The 21347-nt window shown below is 50.8% G+C and overlaps 2 protein-coding genes across 2 annotated transcripts in view; one reads left to right on the top strand and one right to left on the bottom strand.

Annotated features, from left to right (window-relative positions):
* Positions 1-6042, top strand: part of DMBT1 (deleted in malignant brain tumors 1) — a gene marked incomplete at its 5' end in the record, with an annotated part of 142832 nt that extends 136790 nt beyond the window's left edge. Inside the window, 3 exons of the mRNA XM_012723453.1 lie at positions 1088-1263; positions 2682-3064; positions 5751-6042. Of these exons, the coding sequence (XP_012578907.1) occupies positions 1088-1263; positions 2682-3064; positions 5751-6042 (851 nt within the window). The remainder of the gene's footprint in view (positions 1-1087; positions 1264-2681; positions 3065-5750) is intronic.
* A 3933-nt stretch (positions 6043-9975) lies between these two features.
* Positions 9976-20077, bottom strand: CUZD1 (CUB and zona pellucida-like domains 1). The gene is made up of 9 exons (XM_004680968.1): positions 19996-20077; positions 18137-18287; positions 16733-16947; positions 16132-16282; positions 15257-15474; positions 14638-14810; positions 13295-13686; positions 12015-12283; positions 9976-10148 (listed from the first exon to the last, which is right to left on the bottom strand). The coding sequence occupies exons 1-9, from the start codon at positions 20075-20077 to the stop codon at positions 9976-9978; spliced, it is 1824 nt and encodes a 607-aa protein (XP_004681025.1).
* Between the last annotated feature and the right edge of the window lie 1270 nt (positions 20078-21347).

The following is a 21347-nucleotide window of genomic DNA, read 5'->3' as shown; positions in this document are numbered from 1 at the left end:
GCCTGGGTTGGTGGCCCCAGGCCTGCAGGCCCTGGCCTGCCTGGGTTGGTGGCCCCAGGCCTGCGGGCCCTGGCCTGGGTTGGTGGCCCCAGGCCTGCGGGCCCTGGCCTGGGTTGGTGGCCCCAGGCTTGCGGGCCCTGGACTGCCTAGGTTGCTGCCCCAGGTCTGCGGGCGCTGGCCTGGATTGGTGGCCCCAGGCCTGCGGGCCCTGGCCTGGGTTGCTGCCCCAGGCCTGCAGGCCCTGGCCTGCCTGGGTTGCTGGCCCCAGGCCTGCGGGCTCTGGCCTGCCTGAGTTGCTGGCCTGCCTTCCTCCTGGGCTGCAGAGGCCTGTCACAACCAGAGGCTGGGTACTTCCCAGCCCAAGGATCCAGGAGTATGTATTTGGGAAGGGACCCCAGGCAGAACATGTGCTCCCCCCTCCTCCAACAAAGCTGGGTGTTACTGCCCTGCTAACCCGTATTCTCAACACCACCCCACAGGGACTCCTCATCCTCTGCATGGCCTGGGGCCTGTTCAAGCCTTTATGCTCCCGTTGTAGCAGGTCCCACCGCTGACATTTGCTTTCTTTGTCCCCCCTCCTCCAGGCCCAGTTGACTCCGCTGTACCCAAGGACAATGGTAAAGTCTGTCCTCCTGGGGTCCAAGGCTGTGAGTGGCAGGCTGGGGGCGGGAACTTCTGCATCTGCTGAGATGGCCCCCATCTCCACCCACCCACTCCTGCTCGCTAGTCAGCGAGGCAGAAGCCGCAGGCCGTTCCCTCTGTCTTTGTCTTTGAGTCCACTCTCTTTTCCCACCTCCCTCTCACGGAAAGGCCCAGCGGGCGCGTCCAGGCTCAGGGGCTCTCGGCAAACGAGATAAGCTGTTCTTTCAGCCCCTCGCAGAGGCTGGCGCTCGGGCCACGGTCGTATGTTGGGACTGGGCTTGCCCGTGGACACGGCGTGACTGTTGGGCAAGGGGAGTATGAAGAGTGGACGAACGTCCAGCTGAGGGGGAGGGACGCCGGCCGTGGCATGCTCACGAAAGTCGCAAAATAAATGTGCGCCTAGTGCCGCCAGTGGCGCGTCCTCTGAGGGCCCCTCCCCCTGCAGCCCAGCTCTCCTGCCTGCCACAGATGTTCCGCGTGGTCATCGACCGTGGTTACCTCCGGAGGCTCGGCTACTCCTCCTGGGACGTCCAGGTGGGCGACGACCCGTGTCGTCCCCGAGTCACAGGGCGCTACCTGGTCTTCAGCATCCCCTACGGCCGCTGCGGCACCGTCAGACACGTGAGCGGCGGGCCCCGCGGTGGGTGGCGGCCGGGGAGGCGGGGTGGGAGGAGCCCAGTGCCTGGGTAGGGCCAGAAGAAAGGTGCCAGCCGTGACGTGACCTGGTTTCTAAGCGAGTGTGACCTGGAGCAGCCACTAGCTTCTCTGACGCTTTTAGGCCTTTGGCCACTTTGCGGAGAGTTGGGGATACACAGTAACCAGCTGAGGCCTGAGGCCCGTGGGGGTGGGGAGATGAATGGGTGGGTGCGCGGGCGCTCTGCTGTTCTCTGGGTGCGCGGGCGCTCTGCTATTCTCGGAGCCTGACAGCCAGAGCGTCCTTCACACAGCTTCCTTCCTGTGCCTTAGTGAAAACCTACCTCGTGCCAGCTTGGTGTTGGGGGACAGGGCGAGGGGGCGCAACAGATGATTTGTCTGCTTACTCCTGCCTCTCACCGGTAACTAGTTGCTTCCCAGCGTAGAAAGCAAATGTCCAGGGCATGTCTGTATGAGGCAATGCGTGTGTTCATGTCACCTTCCTTAGCTCACTTACTTCGGACAAAGCCATGGCACTCGGGAAGCAAGCGTAGGCAAGATATAAGAATGTACGACTCAGTACATTCCACAGTGTAACGTGTTCCAAACCAAGGCCTGCATGCTCTTCCTCTACTCTCTCACAGCCCTGTTTAACACACACACACACGCACGCATGCACACACATGCACACACGAGCACACACACACATGCACACACCCCTGCACGCATGCAGAAACACTTGAGGCTAAGTTCATGCGAATGGTCCGCGTGATTCCAGATAAGCCTCAACACTTTACCTCACCTTGAGTCTACTTGGTCACGCACACCTGGGTCCTTCTCACCCTCCAACGTGTCCTTGGGGAGGCCGAACCTTGGGGCATCCCTCAGGGCGATGGGAGGAGGCCGCCAGGGACAGGGCCGCCCTGCCTCAGCCCTGTCCAGTCATGTTGAATTTGAAGGAGCAAGGCTGAGGGCAGAGGCCAGCATGGCCAGGCCCATGACCCACACAGAACCTGGGCTGCGCTGGCTCTCGAGTAGGGAGGAGCCAGAAGAGAGGATGGGGCTCCTCAGGGAGGAGTCTGCGATTTTCTGAGACCATGTGGCTAAGGGAGTGGAGGGTGGGGAGGACTTTGGCGGCCAGGATGGACCCCTGCCCCACCTCACACACCAGAGCTTGGCCATCAGAGGAGGAAGGAATCCTGGCTCATACACTGGGGCCTCCTGCTTGCACCCCGACTCCAAGGAGCACAAACATCCTCCGTCTTGGCATTAGGTACCACAGAGCCAGGCCCAGGGCTCCTACCGCCCAGCTGTCACAGGCTGGCGCCAAGTAGCAGGAGGCTGAGGACAGAAAGTGCTCAGGGACTCCGAGGTGCTGGCCATCAACTCTCCTCTCATCCTTCCAGGAAAGCCCCAGCTCCCTCAGCTACTCTAACTCCATCAGAGGCCGGACACGGGGCCACCCTGGCCGAGTGGTTGTGCGGCACAAGGTTCCTCAGCTGAAGTTCGCCTGCAGTGTGGAGGGCCCAGCTGCTGCTAAAATTGAGCCTGGGGCTCAAGGCCCGGGAGCAGGTGCCAGCTACGACGTGTCCATATCCTTCCTGGAGTTGCCCGTGTCCCCGGATGTGGGGAGCTCGCGACCGTACTATAGCAGGCCCAGGAAGGAGGTCTTCCTGCAGGCCACACTGCACAGCTCCGACCCCAGCCTGAGGATCTTCGTGGACACCTGCGTGGCTTCTCCAGATGCCCAAGACTTTACAACTGTAAAATACGATTTGATCCAGCAAGGGTAAGGAAAACGGAATGCCCCCTGGTCGATAGTGTGGTCACGTAGCATTCCTTTGGGGGCGGTAGCTTCTCCCCGGTACTCCCAAGTCTTAACACTGGGCAAGAGTCCTCAGAGACCTCACCATCTCTCTGATGCCACCCAGTGGGGAGGAGAAAATAGCTCCAGGCAGCCTCGCAGCTACACTGAGTCCCAGAGTGCTGGGCAGAGCCCGGGCCGTCTCCGACGCTGGTCCTCTGCCCGCTTGCCTCTGAGTTTTGTGCTCTGTTTGGCTACACTGACGGGTGGGTAGAAGAGCCCAGACTAATGGCGGTAAGGTTTATTCTGGCTCCTTTAGTTAAATACAGGACTTGCCAAGGTAGAGCTTCAACAGTTATTCTTCATAGCATCCTAGTCACCTGACAGAGACAACATGTGCGTGACTGGGAAGCTGGCCAGCAGGACAAAAGCAAAACCCGTCACTAACGCTGGGGTATGAGCCTCAAAAAACATCTTGGTGCCAAACACCAGCAGCGGGCCGTGCCTCCCACAGGTGGTGCGGGCCGTGCCTGGGGGTGCACAAATGTGGCACAGAAGTGCCCGAGTGAGAAAGCACTTGCCTTTCAATTCTCCTTACACACTCAAGGAGCGAGGCACGGTTTGACACCACTCCTGACACCTTTTGCTTTTTGCTTTAGGTCTAATCAGCTCTTATTTCTCTAGTTTCCTAAGGTAGAAACTTCGATGATTGATTCTAGACCTTTCTGCTTTTCTATCACATCCATTTTAATGCTACAAGTTTCCCTCTACACGCCACTTTCACTGCACTCCACGCATTTTGATAAATCGTGTATTCATTTTCACACTTTGTGATTTTTTTTTTGACTTCTCTTTGAGACTTGGTCTCTGACCTACAGGTGACTTAAAAGTGTGTTATTTAGTCTCCAAATTTGGGGGAATTTTCCATCAACCTTTCTGTTACCAATTTCTGCCTGAATACCATTGTCACCTGAGGATGTAGTTTACGTGGTTTCTAGGTTTTTAAACTGTTAAGGTGTCTTATTATCCAGAATGTCCTCTGTCTTGGGGGACAGTGTATGTGGGCTTAAGGAAAAAGTGTATTCTGCTGTTGGATGGGATGCTGTATGAATGTTAATCAAGTATAGCTGATCAACAGTGCTATATAGGTCATCTGTGTCCTTCCTGGGTCTCTGCCCACTGGATTTGTCTACTTCTGATACAGGGATGGTGACATCTTTGGCTATAATGATGGGTTGCCACTTTCTCTTTGGAGAGCTATCAGCTTTTGCCCAGTGTGTTTTGATGCTGTTGTTAGATGCATACATTTTAAGGATTGTGTGTTTTCTTGGAGGCCTGAACCCTTTGTCAGTATGTAATGTCTCTCTTTGCCTCTGGTATTACCCTGGCTCTGAAATCCATTTTGTCTGAAATTAATATATTTAATCCACTTTATTTTTATTTCTATTAACATGGAAAAGTCTCTTCTCATCCCTTTCTTTTTTCACATCTTGAATATCTTTTAAGTTTATTGAAGTAAAACATTTAACACATTAAATATAAATGAGCAAAAGACAATCCACAAAAGAGCTCATCTGAATGGCTAATCAGCAACCCAATCTCTCTAGGAAACAGAGACAGAAAAATGTAAATTAAAACAAAAAGCGTTTCTCTTTCGTAACCATCACATTGGTGGAAGTCAAAGTCTAGCAGTAATTTTAGGGAAGTGTAGGAAAATGGTATTTTAATGCACTGTTGGCCATATTCCTTTTAACTTGTCTATGTCTTTAGATTTGAAGTGGCTTTCTTATAGACAACATATTGTCGGATCTTGTGGAGGTTTTTTATTCTACTCTGGCAATCCCTTTCTAGGGTTGGTGACTGTGATTACTCACATTAAAAGTAATTTTGATATAATTGGATTAAAATCTCCCGTTTTGGTAACTAGTTTCTATTTGTTGCCCTTTTTCATTGTCTCAGACCTCCTTTTACTGCCTTCTATGGTTTTGAGAATTTTATAGGTCGACTTTAGTGAAGTATTGTTCAAGTTTGATTATTTTTCAATTTTTACTGTATTATTTTCTACTGAGGTAACACTGGTTTATAACATTGCATATGATTCAAAGGTACAGGTGTACACCTATTCATATGGATGTTGCCACACCCACAACCAAAATATCCGTAATTCTCCACTACAGTCCACTGTGCCTGCTCCCCTCTCGCCCACCCCCCACCCCACCCACGGCCTCAGGCAGCCTTTAATTGAGCCTTTTATATTATTCACCTCATCTGCTTTTTTGTTGTATCTTTTAAGCTTCTTTCTATAATAGCTTTCTTTGCTATTTTTGATGATTGTGCTAGATTTATAATATATGTTTTTAATTAACTAAGAGCACTTTCCAATTATACAAACCCACCTTTCACCTTCCCTTTTGACAGAACAGAGTAGGCCTTCTGAAGACAACAGCTCCCATTTAATTACCTTGTTTTATTTGTCAGTGTGTTTATTTTATACTTTCCTTTTATATCTAGCCAGAAATAGTGGTCTTTCAGCTCAGAGTAGAGTCATAAAGTTTCTTTACAAAAGAACGAGTGAGTAGTGAGAAGTCATGTTTGGAATTCAGGGGCTAGGCCCCAGCCTCACTATTTGCTTCACGTTAACAATTTTGGCCTGGGTTTTTCTTCCCACCAGATGCATCAAAGACAATACCTATGTCAACCTCCACTCCCATCAGAAGAACACAGCCCAGTTCAAGTTCAGCGCCTTCAGCTTCCTCGACAGCTATGATGTGGTCTATGTTCAGTGTAAGGTTGCTGTGTGCAAAGCAGGTGACCGCTCCTCCCGCTGCTCCCAGGGCTGTGTAGGACGGAGTAACAGGGGTTCAGGCCCCATGGAGTCCACAGAAGAGCAGGCCGAGCACTTAAAAACAGTGGGGCCACTGAAAATCCACAAAGGGATGGGTCAGAACAAAGGTCTTGTGTGATTTCTCCAGTTTGTATACGAATCTGTTAGACATTAGAAACCAAGCCTATTCCTTTTCAATAAAGTAATAAGTTTGAGAAAACAAAAGTTGCGCGCATAGAGAAAGGTGAAAGAAACAGCGAGACAAGTTTTCTGAGGTTCATTAATTAAACTTCTAAAGTAACTTCTTTTTGCAGACTAGAAATAGTGCACTTTCTAAGTCTTCGCTAAGAAGACCTCAGTGGCTGTCTTAAAGGGTACGGAATGTCACCAAGAGCACTTACCTCTACAACACAGTGCCAGTTTCAAGAGCTTTTTTAATTGACTCCTTAATATTCAGATGCTAGTAGGTGGATCTTTGTGTTTCTGTTCTTCTGGTGTGTGAATTTATTTTAAGATCTCATCAAGAGTCTTAAGAAAAATAAAGTACCTGTTAGGAAACTATTTTTTTTATTATTTTTTTTTAACTGTAACTGGTGAATAAAATCAAAACTTCGCTTACCCATCAAAACAAACTCTTGCAAAGGGAATAATTGGATCATGACTTTGTCAGATTTAGGTTACAGTTTACAAATAAGTTGTAATAAATTATTATGTAATAATAATAAATTATTATAAAAGAATACAACTCGCAACACCAGGTGTTAGAAATGCGAGACGGGGGAGCGGGCACAGGGCCTCATGCCTTGCCCAATGCCCCCTCCCAGCTCGGCCCCCTGCTCACCAGCGCAGGTGCTCTCTAAACCCCATCTTGGGGTTCTGGGAGAGGCTTTGTCCATGGGATGACTGATGAATCTGCTGGGGATTGCCCCAAACTCCAGCCCCCGTTCCCTCCCTGGAAATCAGGGGGTACCACTACTCACGGTGGGCTCCCTGGGCCTGCAGCCCCCACCCTCAGATGATTCCCCAAAGGTCACCTTTGTGAGCGTAACCCCAGGTATGGTGGAAGGGGATTTGTCCAATAGCAGGGTAGTCATTTCAGGGCTGAGGACAAGAGGCCAGGCGGTGAGCAGAGATGTCCCTTTGCCCACGTCGCTCAGGAAATTCCGAGGCTGAGGGCTCTGGGCCAGCACCGGGACCAAGATGGATTGTACACTCCTTATTTAATCACACCCAGTTCCCCACCTGCTCCCCGAAAACCAGGGCAGCCCCCACTTTACCTTATCTCTGTTTTTACCTTAACATGAAGAGGCCAGACAGGCTCAGGGTCCTCAGATTGTGAAGATTTGAACAGATTTGTTTTTCCTGTCAAGAAACATTCAATAGCAAAAGTTAGACCGTGGGGTCTCACCTTCAAGAATTTGCTGCCGTTTTTGTCAATAGCACACACAGGGTGCAGGTGCTTTGGGGCCAATTCGCCAGGGAGCAGGGGGGCGGAGTTTTGGTGGAGCCCCGAGAGCTCCAGGAACACCGGTGCAGAAGCCATGGCCGCTGCTCAGCGTTTGGGGGGGAAGGGGGTAGGGGGGCGGGGAGCAGGCGCGGGGCAGGTCGAACTGCAGCCTGGAAGTACCAACAGGTGCAGGCGCTAACCCAGGAGAAACCCCTCCCGGGCTCAAGGATCAGCCCAGGGACTCCCGGCAACAGAGGCTCTTCCAGAGAAGCCTGCCCTGCTCCAGATGACACCCCACGCAGCCGCCAAGCAGAAGTGCGGCTCCCAGACTTCCCCTCGCCCCTCCTAAGTGGTGTCGGAGGAGGCAGAATGGGAGACTGCGATCCCATGGCGTCGCCTGCCCCCCTCTTCACATGGAGGCTCAAAGCTGAACGTTCACCCCCCGCCCAGCAGGTAGGAGGTCCCCCTTTGGGTCTGTTCTGGGGGGGTGCAGAAGAGGACTAGGAGAGAGGACCTCCAGTGCCCCCCTCAGGCAGTGAGGCGACTCCACCTTCCCGGAGCTGCTCCGCTTGCTCCAACATGCAGCCGCAGGGAGAAGGAGAAGGGAGAAGGGTCGGAGCGACGCCGAAAGCCCGGCTCAACGCAGCGCTGCCGCGCCCGCCCGCCAGCATGGCGCCCACACCCGCGGGCGGGCGGCGTCTCCCCCACTCCAGACCGCTGCCTCGGCCAGTTCAAGCCTCCAGCCAACAGCCGGCCTGGCCCGGAGGCAGAGGCAGGTCAAAGTGGGGGCGGGGGCTGCCGTGAGGGGTCTCCAGCGCATCCTCTCCCTCAGCCCCCACCGCTGACAGCTGCCTCCCTGCCTGTTTTAAATTACGGGGTTCAAGGGTGAAGGTGACCTGCCGTGCAGACCCACCACTGAGGGGGGAGGGCTGAAACCCAGGCCCAAGCTGCAGCCGGGACCTTTGTCCCCCTCGTCATCTTTTGCCAAAAGAAAAATCTGACTGACGTGGTGAAGTACTGTGCAGTGAGGTGCAGTGAGGTGCATTGCCACAGCCAGGCCCCGCCACAGGGGGTGCTGGGTCCCTGCTGCTGTGGTTGTGCCCTGTCTAGAGAGTCGCAGTATTTGGTGGTTTTCTTAGCGCCGGGTGGTGAATTGCTCAGGCTTTTTGCACCACAGGCTTCTCTGGCCCCCACCTGGGGCCTTGGTCAGCCCAGGCACAGGCTGGAGGTGCACCCCAGGGCGGTGGGCGTGTCAGAGCACACCCCGGGGACAGGGGTGAAAGGGCAGCGCTCGGGGAGGGGGCTCTTCTGGAGGGCGCGTGCCTGCAGAACAGGTGAGGCCAGGAGAGCTGGTGGGGAGCCCAGAGAAGGGCTGGAGATTCCGGGCTGGGCGCCTCCCCAGGCTCCCCGCCCGAGACTGGGGCCCTGCGCCTGGTCCCCCACCACACTTAGCAGGTGTTCTGGCCCTGCCTCTGCATCACCCCCACCCAGGGCCGGACAGCAGGGCTGCACTGGGTTGCCCGGCAGGGCTGGCGGAGTGACCGGCGGCCGTTCAGCTCTGCCAGGCTAGTTTTCAGCGCTCTGATCTGCCGGTTCTCCTTAAGTTCTTTGCATCCTCACATTAGGCTAGAGAAGAACTTCGCGGTCTTTCCATGAGGTTATGTGGATAGATGTAGACGGGGCCCACTGCTTGGTTTCTAGCAAAAGTCGTTGGCAGGTGCTTAGAAATAGTGAAAGGAAAATGGAGAATGTGTGTTTTGATCTGGAGCTGGAAATCGTGTGCCCCTAACTATTCTAGCCTGTCCACTGGGTGCTGCCTTTCCCCCCAACATACTGCCTACCCCTGGGTACCCCACCGCCTGTCAGATTCACCTGATGGGGGTGGGGGATGCAGACCGCCTGTGGCCACGCAGGACACAGTTGCTTGTCGGGACACAGGTCAGGACGTGACCCTACGTGTGTCCGAGGGCATGAGGCAGAGTTGCTGTGTTCACCAGAAATCTAGCACTAGATGTGCTGTGCACCAAGGATGAGCAGCCACATAAGTAAAAAAAGTAAGTCAGAACCAGTTACTCCTGGTGGGACTCTCCTCCTGACTTTGGCGCCCGATAGGAAGTGAAAGAACTGCTGTTTGATCCCATTGACCCAGAAGCTGCCTCCTTTCATCACCAAGTTTTCCTTCCGAAGCCCTCCTCTAAGTCTGTCAGTGTGGGGGCTGCACTAAAGCAGAAAGGCATCTAAATAAAGGTCGCTCTTCTCTGGATCACCCCGAGTTTCAGAAAGGAGAACCGTGTGAGGGTTCCCGTATCTGCTTCCACCAGCTAGAGCTGGAGACTGCTTTTCTTCAGGAAACCCTTTTTCTTTTCACTTACTGTTTACTGAAAGGGGCTGATGTTAATGCAAAGGGCGTGCTCGATTCCTTTACTCTTGGGAGGCTGCAGCCCTTTAACCGAGCTCACCCACCCACGCTCATTCCGCCAGCCAGCCATCCTGCCAGGAAGCACAGACTGAGCACAGGACAGGAGGGCCTGGCCCTCTGCAGGGCCCCTTCCTCATTTATTCATCACAAGGTGAGCGCCAGGTGGCAACCAGGAAGAGGGGCCCGCTTGAGGCTGAACCTTTCGGCTAGCAGCCCTGCAGCTTCTGGTACTTGTGGTCTGTTCTCCGAGCCACGGCGTGCCTCACTGTGAGTGCGGCCACCATCACGGCATTCAGCGCCAACACCGTGAACGACAGCACGTGCAGAGGCTGGAAAGTCTGGTCCTGCGTTCCGGCTACCTGGGTGCGGTGCTGTGGCTCTGTCGTGGAAGACAAGATCAAAGTCATTTCTGGGCACTAGGCATTGCAGAATGCTCACGAGCTTACTTTTCTACAAAGCTACGAGACTCGTGCATGAGTTACTATATAATAGGTAAAGTCAACACAACATACAGAAGCAGCTCCCAGACATCTGAATGAGCTTCTATTTGTTTCATTTCAAAGACAAGATGTCTGGCACTTATTTGTCTCAGTGACTAGCTTAGTTTGGTTTCCTGGCGTAAGATAAAAATGACAATGTTGGTTTGTTTGTTGATGGTCCCTGTTTTCTGTCATTATGGACATGTGTTTGATCAACAGGGAAATAATCAGGTCTTCTCTTGAAACAGAAAGGGATATTTTGCTCATATGGAGGATTTGTGCACAAGGTTCATTTATAAATTTTCAACCCATTTCAAGCTAAAATCTATAGACACATCATGCAAGTCTTTGTAGGGAACGTGTTTATAAAATCACTGAATTTAATTTTTGATTGCTTGTGTTCTTATGTCATAGTAACAGAATCCTATTCCTTCAAAGTCACGAAGATGATAATGAATAAAGGTTCTTTTATGTCAGGATTCTTCTTGCATAAGGTAAATTCTTATGAACAGCTTTGACTTAATTGCAGTTTTTCCTAAGCCATGTAACTCTGGGTTGCCCTTGACTTTCTTGGGTAACAAGGCTGAGCTGAGATTTCAATCCCTTAAAAAGATGCACAGTTGCTTTGCAAGCTTTGCAAGTGTGACATCTCTGTTTATTCACTAGTTATTTTTAATTTTTAAAATATATTCATTCCATCATCCTTCATTTTGGTACAATGTATAAGAAACAGTTTGCCAAGCAGGTGATTGCTTGTGTGGGTCACTAACTCCTGGTATTATACTAAGAATTAAAATGCATTGTTTTGGATTCAGTTATCAGCGATAGTGTCTGTAATAAGGACTCAGGAAACCAAGGGAACTGAGGATGTTAACATTTATACTCAAAGCTACATGAATAATGGCAAACCATCACTGTTATTGCTTATTAGAAGCAAGTAGTGTGCTTCTAATACATGAAATTTACTTACTTCAGACTCATGGAAATAAAAATGCATCTGTGTGGCCCTCCCTGGTGGCACAGCGGGTTAAAGCGTAGCACTGAGAAGCTGGCTGTGGCTGTTTCAGTACAAGTTCAATTCCTGCCCCGGAGGTGACCACATGGCGCGGCAGACCTCTCCTGACCCGCCCACTGCTCCCCTCAGCAGTGTAGTTTGTCCATCTGCCTGTTCTGCTCCCCACTCTGTCTCTGGTGAATCCTCTCACTACCCCCGCACCTCTGGCCTGTACCCTAGTTCTGTATGCATAAATAAATAAATCTTTAAAAAATAAAAATATCATTTATCTGTGGATATATAGCAACAAAGGGAACATTTCTTTAAAAAAAAAAAAAGTTAATCTGGTGGCGCAGCGGGTTAAAGCACAGCACTAAGAAGCTAAAGCCATTTCCACATGAGTTCGATCCCCGCCTGACCCGGAGGTGACCCACAGGGTGCAGCATTCCTCTCCTGACCCTCCCGCTGCTCCCCTCAGCAGTGTACTTCGTCCATCTGCCTGTTCTGCTCCCTGTTCTGACTCCGGTGAACCATCTCACCACCCCTGTACCTCTGGCCTGTGTGCCAGTTCTGTATGCAGAAATAAATAAATCTTTTTTAAAAATGTAATCTGTGTGCCTAAGATGCTTAACTTACTTAGGGATTTTCAAAACCCTAAATAACATAAAAAGCAATGCATCTCTAAACTCAGTGTGTTTGATAAGGTATTGATTTGAGCAGCATTTTATGAATCACGAGGAATTTTTAGATCATCAAGAAGTTTTTTTCTTACCGAAACTTCCACCAGCACTTTGATCCCTTCTCACACGAATGGGTCCGATGATGGACTCAGACTTCCATTTGTAAGAAGAAATGTCTCTTTTCCTTCTGGAGACACAACCTTGGTTGCAGCGAGACTGCTGGTCACCACTGTCACAGATGAAGACCATACATCGCAAGTACACGGAGCCCAGATGTCTCAAGAACTTAAAGGCATTAAACTGGAATCTTCCATTGTGTCTAGATAAGGGATGCACCTTACAAGTCTCATCTTGAGTACATCTGAAACAGAAATCGTGACACATTCATAAAATGTGCAGTTCAGTCCCTTCAAGATAGAAAAGCAGTGACACAAGGCTTCCTTTGAACCAATTTGTGGATCCAAAAATCTGACTAGAAAGATGTCTTTAGCTCAGACTACCATGAGCTAAGGTGGGGGATCTAACTCCTGGGTTAGTAATAAAGTCCCCTCCCACTCAAAAAGTCTGAGTTGTGAATTAATCAGAAAATCGATGCCGACCAAGAACGTGAACACCTTACTTTACGTACTTGCCACGAATGTGTCTAAATGACTGATACAGTTAAAATCCATCAGCATTTAGGAAAAAAAGGAAAACTGTCCTTTCAAAGTGGATCTTTCCTTTTGGGAATAAAAATCACATATACAAATTATGTTTATGTTCTAAAGGTAGAACATAACTTTGGGGCTTTGTTGAAAATAACAGATACGAAAAAGGAGAAACACAAAGCCACCTTGACAAAAAATGAATGTGTCACCAGCAAATATTTTGTGCACTTAAAATTCTAGTGGACGAGGCCCTCGTTGGTGGCACAATGGGTTAGGATGCAGCACTGCGAGCTGGCCTCAACCACTTCAGTGCATGTTCAGTGGCTCCGGAGGTGACCCACAGGGCGCAGCAGACCTCTCCTGATCCACCCGCTGCTCCGCTCAGCAGTGTGCTTCATTGATCTGCCTGTTTTGTCCCACACTGTCTTTGGTGAATCCTCTCACCGTGACCCCTGCACCTCTGGCCTGTGCACCAGTTCTGTAGCATACATAAATACATCTTTTAAAGAAATTCTAGTAGACATGGCTATGATTATAGCGTTGTTTCAATTTAAATGACTTGTAACTTGTACTCAGTAACTATGTTTTATAAAATTATTTAAATAAATTGATCATACCTCATAGTCATCCTAGGACAAATACATGTATGAATTAATCTACATGCATACAAGATATCACTTTATTGAAGTCATGATTAATTCTCTCAAAAGGCAATCAGCACCTACCCACTCTTGATTAGGTCGTAGGTCGGAGACGCAAAGTCAGACGTGGGAGAGGTGCTGCAGGTGTCAAGAAACACCACCAAATTGGGGTCGGAGCTGTGGAGACTGACTTGAACAAAGAGGGTTTGGTTCAAATTCACATCGTACGGCGACTCCAGTAAAGGCTTTTCATAAGAATCGGATACGAAAAGAGCCATGCTTGTGTTATATCTGCCCAGTGCATTTTCATTTTGGGTTATGTCGTCCTCTGTTAAATACATCATCTCCACGGTAGAATTATGCTGCATTTCACACTTGATGATAATCTGGAGATGCTTCTGACGGGTGATGACTTCAGAAGTTGGAACTGGAGAAAACGTGATGATATTGGTGTAAGTAATTGAATGATCTTCTACCTACAGAGCAAGATGAAATGTTCCATTTTCAGTCCAGGAATATTTCAGAGCATGGATGTGAATGACACTCGCATATAGAGACACAATCTCCTTAAGTCACAAGATAACTACTTTCAAGTCAGAATACCAAAATCCTTCAGTGTGTTTTTTACAAAACATTCTGGAATAGGAAGAAAAGCGTGAGCTGACAGAGACAGCTTAAATCAGACGGGCTTGAAGATAGAATGGGACAGAATTGTTTTCAATGATATTATAAACATGGGGGTTATTGCCAGTTCTATACAGACTGCGATCCAATCATATAATTTTCTTCTATAAGTAGCACTAAGTTTCTGCAGCTAACTGGGAGCTTCCGAAGTGTCGGTAAACAGACAGCTTGGGACAGTTCTCCCCTGGCTGCCTGCCCTAAAAACTCAGTGGGATAGCGTCTGTGTTCATTTTATTTTTAATTATCCTTTATTTCTGACCTACAGATTCTTTTAACATAAGCTTCATTCTTTTCAATTAAGTTGTGGTCTAATACATGTGCTGCCTAACCCTCTGGCATATAGGGACCCTGCAGGTTGGGAATATCTGAGCTCTACTAGAAAATGTAGAATAAATCACAATAATGTTTTCACCTTCTGTCTTGACAGGGGGAAAAGATGAGCAGTGAAGACACAGCCAGGAAAAAGAATAAAGCTGGATTTTGCACACGTGTTAGTGGTGAGCCGTTAGCCTTACAGCCAACATTTCCAAACACTCTCCAGTGAGTTCCTGGATTCTTTACCACTTAGGGAAGACAGCCAGCACGTAGTCCCCTGTGACTGGCATGCTGGATCAGGGGTAAGTGCACATTCATGTCTTCACGTGCTCACCACGTGCTGGGCTGCTGGGGTCTGGCAGTTGTTGGGTGAAGCAAAGGCGACCCTGCAGCCTTTGACACATCCCCGCGACTGGTGTTCACGTTACCTTTTTTATTGTGCCACATTCATCAAGAGGGATAGAAAATTCCACTACATTTGTTATTTTGGGTTTGCAAGTTGGGTCTTTCAGTTGTAAGTTGTGTCCAGCAGAGTTCAACATCGTCAGGTAGGATTTACTTATGATCATTCGCATCTTGTTGGAAGAGCAAGTTAAAGATGCTGTCAGGAAAGAAAAAGCCAACAGGGTGATGGTGCTGTGTCAGCTGGGAACTGTGGACCCGAAAGGCGGCGTGTGGGAGGGCAGGTAAGTGACACAAGAACTGGGACCACTTTGCCCTGAGGCCCGCCAGAGCCCCAGACCAGCTGTGCGCTCCTCACAATTGTTCACCGTGACCGTGCCTGCAGCTAGAGTGTCAGTCTGAGCTGTTCACTGTGTCTCTCCCCGAGGCACGGGGGAGGCAGACCCCCATCTCTACAGCAGTCTTTTTCAGGTTAATAAGCCCCCGATTTCCTCTGGCAGGAGGCACTGCACGCTACTGATTCTCAAGTTTCAAGTGATGGTGAGGTGCAGAAAGCTCCCGGCAGGCTCCCAAGAGGAGGCCCAGGTAAAGAAGCAGCCCCACCCCCAGCACCCCAGAGCGCCCCGGACTCAGGCTCCCACTCACTGGTGTTGATGTTCTCGGCGTACAGCGATGTGTAGGAGGCAGAGAAGCCCCGATAGGAGTTGGCGTAGTCTGTGGACAGCACGACGGTCAGCGAGTTGGACGAGGACTCGAAGGTGGGCGCCGTGGTGCCACACACCTTCCCCACCAGGCCCGAAGAGGTGGAGGCGCCGTCGTAAACAGCCACAAAGTCGAACCTGCAGTCTTTGTCCACCTCCAGGCTGAAAAATAGGGCCGCCCGTGAAAAACCCTTAAGCCAAGTCAGTGCATTTTCTGCAGTCCCAGCCAGCGGGCCTTGAGTGATGACGTTGTTCTTTACTTTGGTCTCTCGGGTTTATGAGCAAGACAGACCTGCGTCTCCATCAGCTTCCGACGTGACCGCAGAATCTTTGCAAAAATAGGCAGCTTTGTTCAGGGCCACGGTATTGGGAAATGGTTTCCTTTCTACCTCAGTGCTTTGAAAAGTACCTTCTGGGGCCCTCCCTGGTGGCCCAGTAGGTTAAAGTGCAGCAGTGTGAAGCAGTCTGCAGCCCCTGCAGCACGAGTTTGACCCCTGGCCAGGGAGTGACCCACAGGGCACAGCAGACCTGTCCTGACCCGCCCGCTGCTCCCCTCAGCAGTGTACTTCAGTCAGTCTGTCTGTTCTGCTCCCCACTCTGCCTCTGGTGAATCCTCTCAAGCCCCCCTTCCCCCCGCCAAACACACTCCTCTGGCCTGTACCCCAGTTCTGTAAGCATAAATAAATTTTAAAAGGGAAGAAAAGCACTATCCTGCAGGGAGGATCTTGTGATGGTTTCTCATCCCTGGCCCCCCATTTGCCAGGGGAGTGCACTCTGGCACTGCCTTCGCTCCCCCAGAGAGGCAGGCTCCGTACTTACAGAATATCTTTGATTTTTAATTTTATCTTGTAGCCCTCATCCACCTGTATGTGCCACACACAATAAGCCAGTTCAGGGTGCGGCTTTGGGTAAGAGGGGCTGGTAAAGGAACCTTCCGTCCCATCCAGGTAACCACCGCAATTTGGAATAGCTACGAGAGGAAACAGAGGCTGTAAATCGGGATGCAGACTTTCCAGGATTTCCTGGTTGTGCCTGGAGCACACTCCCCTCCCCCCCCCCACTTTATTCCACCCCTCCTTGGCACCAATAGCAGGATCTTTATTGCTGGCTTTTGTGCCTATAGCTGTGGGGAGGAGAGTGAGTCCTTAACAGACCCGAGTCTTATTTAAGGTCTCTCACAGCTGCAGAGATGCTCCATTGCCCAGACTGAGCCTGAGACAATAAAATCACTCTTGGGACCGGCTGCACCCTGCTTTCCAGGCCCCTGACTCCCGGCTGTGCAGCTGACTCTTGTGCACCTCCATCAGAGGACCCCGCTCTGCTGGGTGGGGCCTCTGAAAACAGACTCAGACACAGGGCACAGGACCCAGGCAAAAGCCAGTGTCACCTTTGTACAAAGGGTGTGAAAATGGGAACTTACAGGAGCCGGGAGAGAAAAAATAGTAGAAGACGAAGGCAGTCCTCTGAATACTGGCAGCGTCGGTGACGATCCGAAAGGTCAGGGAGTTGGAAGATGACTCAAAGACAGGAATGTACTGACTCTTGCTGCACACCCTCCCCAACAGGGCGGACCGGCTGGAGTTTCCATCAAAGACTTGAATGTATTCTCTTTCACAGCTTGCATCTGAGTCGAGCCTGGGAGCAGAGGCACCTGTAGCTACAGACCAGCCACCAGCCGGGGAGAGGTGGGTGGGGGTGTTGCAGCTTCACCCAGCAGACCAAACCCTCCATGCCGTGCTCACATGGTCACCTGAGTGACCCACTGAGCAGCTCCGTGAAGTCAAACATGACCCCAGGGCTCTGCTTCTCCGGTTTCCGCTGGCCCTGTTCCCTGGGCCCTTGCGGGTGCTGGGGTAGAGACTTCTGGTATACCTTTGTCCCCTTTGACATCTAAAATGAGCACCCCTCAAGGTAAAGGAAATGTGGCGCTTCCCGCATTCCCCTTCTGGTTGGGGCAAGCCGGTGTGAGCTGGGGCCTCGCAGTCCTCCCTTAGGTGTTGCTGGGAGCTGTAGTTTCAGTGACTGGAGTAGGGGGTGGAGTCCACAAAACCTGTATCTGCAGCGTTCGTTCAGGACGTCCCTAACACTTCCTGGCCTCTCATCACGGCTGCCTCCTCCTCCGGAGAAACCAGAGAAGCCACGGCTCCCTCCCTCCCCCGCCCCACACCACACAGGGGCCAGGATTTCTGTCCGTTCTGGTAGGGTCTCCCAAATGCCCTCAGAAGACATATTTCTATGATGTCCTAGGAGAGGAAACACAAGAGTGGACAGATCTGGAGCCTCCTTCCACCTGGTGTCTGCAGGGTAACTTTGGGGATGTGATTTAGCCTTTCTAGGACTCAGCTTTCTGGTCTGTACAACAGGGCCATTGCATCTGCTCTGTCAGATGTCAGGACAGGGGTCGTATGCTGGCAGGAGCAGTACCCCGGGCTGCTGCCCCCCCGGAGGTGCCCACAAACATCAGCCATGATTGTGCCCTCACCGAGCTCTTCCCAGGCTGCTGATCTCTCTTCTCTCTTCTTACACATGAAGAATGGCCCAGCTCACCAGGGCCAGAAATGTGAGTCCCCCTTCTCTTGCTTCCTCAAGGGGCGAGGAAAGTCACTCTAAGCTCCACGCTAGAGGGCGTGTCTCAGCTCGTGACTCGTGGCCCAGAACCGACAGCCGCTTCACCCAGGAACTTGCTCCTGTGCAAACGCCCTGACCTCACCACCCCGTGAATCCACCTGTGCTTTGAGGAAACTGTCCAGGTCTTCTTTTGACAGAGCCTCCCCCACGTGAACAAGGTCACCCGGTCTCGCCAGGGACTGCGGCCTCTACTTACTGGAAGTGGGAAAAGATGATCCTGATGCTCTTTTGCTCTGGCCTCTCTATTGTCCAGGTGCAGTCCTCATTGGGCTTGAGTTGCAGGAGCAGAGCTTTGTGGACCTCAGACTGGCTAGCGCCCCCCAGACTGGCCGTGCAACTTGATTTGCCTGACAGAGACCACAGTTGGTACTGAGGAGTCACCAGTTCCCACCCTGGGACCCCCAGCCCTGCATGTCCAGGAGCAGGATCCTTCCTGCCACAGGTACTGTCCGGACAGTCACTGCGCACAGTCCTTAGGTCACCCCAAAGCAAGCTGGCCATAACCAGTATCATCCCTTGGGGCCCTTTCTAGGGGAGAAAGTATTTATGAATTCTTTACAAATGGTGCATAAGAGAATATAGGCTAAAATAGGACTTGAAAAAAGATAGTTATGGAGAGGGGTTTATGCATAGACTACGTAAAGACCTCATACAACACAATAATTAAAATACAAGTTCATCCGATTCAAAATGGGCAAAAGGTCAACACAGGTCATTCGCCAAAGGCATAAGTGGCTGATGAACAGGTGTCGGGAGACTCACCAGCAGGGGACACAAGTCGGAATCACTGCGAGAACCCTCTTCCCATGGGCAAGGATGGAAATGAGCGTCGGAAAATAGCAAGAATGGCCCGGGATGGGGGGGGAGTTGGAACCTGCCGACACCTCTCTCAGGGATGGGAAACGGAGCAGCTGCTGGGAGAAGAGTCTGGCTCCTCCTCCAGTGATTAAACAGTTACGCTGCCAGCAGCACCCCAGGGGCACATCTCCAGCGGAAGTGGCACAGGTGTCCACACAAAACCATTCACAGGAGCGCAAGTGAAAATAACCAATGCTCATCAGCTCTTGAATCAGTAAATAAAACACCGTCTCTCCACACAATGGGATGTGATTTGGCAGCCTGAGAATCCGCCGACACGTGTGTGGCCTGGCTTCCTTTACAGGAAATGTCAGGTGGCCAAGTCTGTAGTCTCTGTCTCCCTTTTTTTTTTTTTTTTTAAGATTTATTTGTGCATACAGAACTGGGGTACAGGGCAGAGGTGCAGCGGTGAGAGGGTACCCCAGAGACAGAGCAGGGAGCAGAACAGGCCAACTGATGAAGGGAGCAGCGGGGAGACAGGAGAGGTCTGCTGTGCCCTGTGGGTCACTCCCTGGCCGCTGCTGGAACTCGTGCTGCAGCGGCTGCAGGTCGCCTCATAGTGCAGCGCTTTAACCCGCTGGCCACCAAGGAAGCCCGGGACCTTTTTCTCTTTAGTAGATCCTAGGAGCTAGTCTGGCTTTTAAACTGAGATAGAAAAATGAGCAAAATGAAGAATGATGTAAAAATAAATTTAAAAAAACAAGTTGCCAAAGAGCCTTACCGTATAAAGTGGAAATTTTTATTTGCTTGTTACAAATATGTCAGTGTCCACTAGGGATATTTTTGTTTGCCTTTAAGATTACTCCTAAGTATTCATTTTTAGCAGTGAAATCACCTACTAAACTCCTTGTGCTTAGATATTTTCATGTAGATTGCTGTATGCATCAGGAAAAAAATCTTACTATTCATTCAAAATCCTATCAAGAGCATCACTGCAAGTATTCTCTGCAGGGGCAGGTTTGATATAACCCTATCACCCAGGGAGGCCATCATTAACGATTTCTTGTAAATACTTCCAGAGGTATTCCTGCTAAAATTCCAGCTTTGATATTTTCATGTAGCTTGCCATGTGGGTCAGAAAAAAAAAAAAAAAAAAAGCTTAGTATTAATTCCAAATCCTGTCAAAAGCACAGCCTCAAGAATCCTCTGCAGGCGCAGGTTGCTCTTTTGGTTGAGAACACTGGTCCAGTTTCTTACCTTCAGACCCAGTGGAATGCAGCTGGGCCAGGGCTGACACGATGAAAAGGGCCAAAGGGGCGAGCCTCCTCGAAGCCTCCATCTTCGAGGGCAGGAACCGCCGTTGGCGCGAGGGCGCTTTTATATTCTCTGTGTTCTCTAAGTGCACATCTAGTTTCATAAGCTCCCTGGCAACTCCAGGGAACTGTGTGAGTTTAAGCCCGAAAAGAGTAGATTCAGGTGAGAATAGAGCAGCTGCGTGGCTGGTTTATTATCAATAATCAATGTTTCCACTCCCCAGCTCATTCTGGAGGCTCAGACTGTACCCAAGCGGAGGCGTCGGGGCTCTCCAGCACCGGGCGGGCACCTGAGCGCTGCCTGCAGGCCCGGCGCAGAGAGGTGCCTTTGTCCTGTGGTTTGCTTCGATCACAAAGAGGTGGTCACGGACAGCTGAAGCCTTCACGGCACCTCTCCCAGAGTGCAAGCCCTGGGGGGTCCAAACGTCCAGCTGGGCGAGATGGGTGGTGTGGACCCTGGACCAGCTCTGAGTCCAGCTGGGTGACTCAGAGGCCTGCCAGGGGGCTGCCTGTGAGAGGAGGGAGAAGGTGGCACCGGACAGGGAGGAAAAAGAAAGGCCAGGTCCAGATCCAACCTCCAGGGATAACTGACTGGTTATGTCCAGAGAGCCTGAAGCAGCTGAAGCATATCCCAGTGTCCGACACAGTGAGGAAGCTGTGCTCCTCAGGTGTGTCGATGAGGGAAGGCCCACTTTTCACTCATTCACTCAAGCACTCACTCAACAAGTACTCATGAGCTGCTATCTCAGGACCTGAGGATATAGAATAAGTTTTGAGAAGCCATCGTCCCTGTCCCCGGGAAACTTATTTGTTCTAAGTGGGGGAATGGACGACAAACAAGACAAATGATTACAAATACAGAGGTGGGATGGAGTGTCTTGGGGAGTGGAGGGTGGGGAAAATGGCATCTTGAGATGTAAATTGAGCAGACATAGAAAGAGGCATTCACTGGTGGCCTGGGCCTGGGAATGTGTTTTAGAAGGGTGATGCAAAGGTCCTGAGGCAGGAACCAGCTTGCAGAACAGGGCAAGGTAAGCCATTGTGGTGTGTGTCTCAGTGGGAGGTGGGAGGAGAGAATGAAAGGGAAAACAGGTAATGGGCCTGTAGGTCAAATGAGAAGCTGGAATTTTATTCGACGTTTAATTGGAAACGTTTTGAGCAGAAAAACGGTAACTAATTTGTAAGAACGTTCCCAGCAGCTCTGTGGAGGTGATGATAGGTAGGGACCAGAACTTCTGGGTTGAAACCTTTCCTGGTTGCCCTCAAGCCGTAAACGTTGCTCTTTCCTGCAGCCCA

This window comes from Condylura cristata, unplaced genomic scaffold (assembly GCF_000260355.1).
Source record: "Condylura cristata isolate star-nosed mole 26May11 unplaced genomic scaffold, ConCri1.0 scaffold00011, whole genome shotgun sequence".
Classification (NCBI taxonomy): domain Eukaryota; kingdom Metazoa; phylum Chordata; class Mammalia; order Eulipotyphla; family Talpidae; genus Condylura; species Condylura cristata.
Note: the sequence above shows the minus strand (reverse complement) of the source record. Positions and strands in the feature narration are given on the sequence as shown.

Bases quoted from the DNA above. Each gene is read 5' to 3' on its own strand.
- CUZD1 (XM_004680968.1), bottom strand. From the start codon at position 20,077: ATGGAGGCTTCGAGGAGGCTCGCCCCTTTGGCCCTTTTCATCGTGTCA. The intron at 18,288-19,995 runs GTAAGAAACTGG...GGTCTCTGTCAG, and splicing joins GCATTCCACTGGGTCTGAAG to GCAAATCAAGTTGCACGGCC. The intron at 16,283-16,732 runs GTAAGTTCCCAT...TTCCTCTCGTAG, and splicing joins TTTTTTCTCTCCCGGCTCCT to CTATTCCAAATTGCGGTGGT.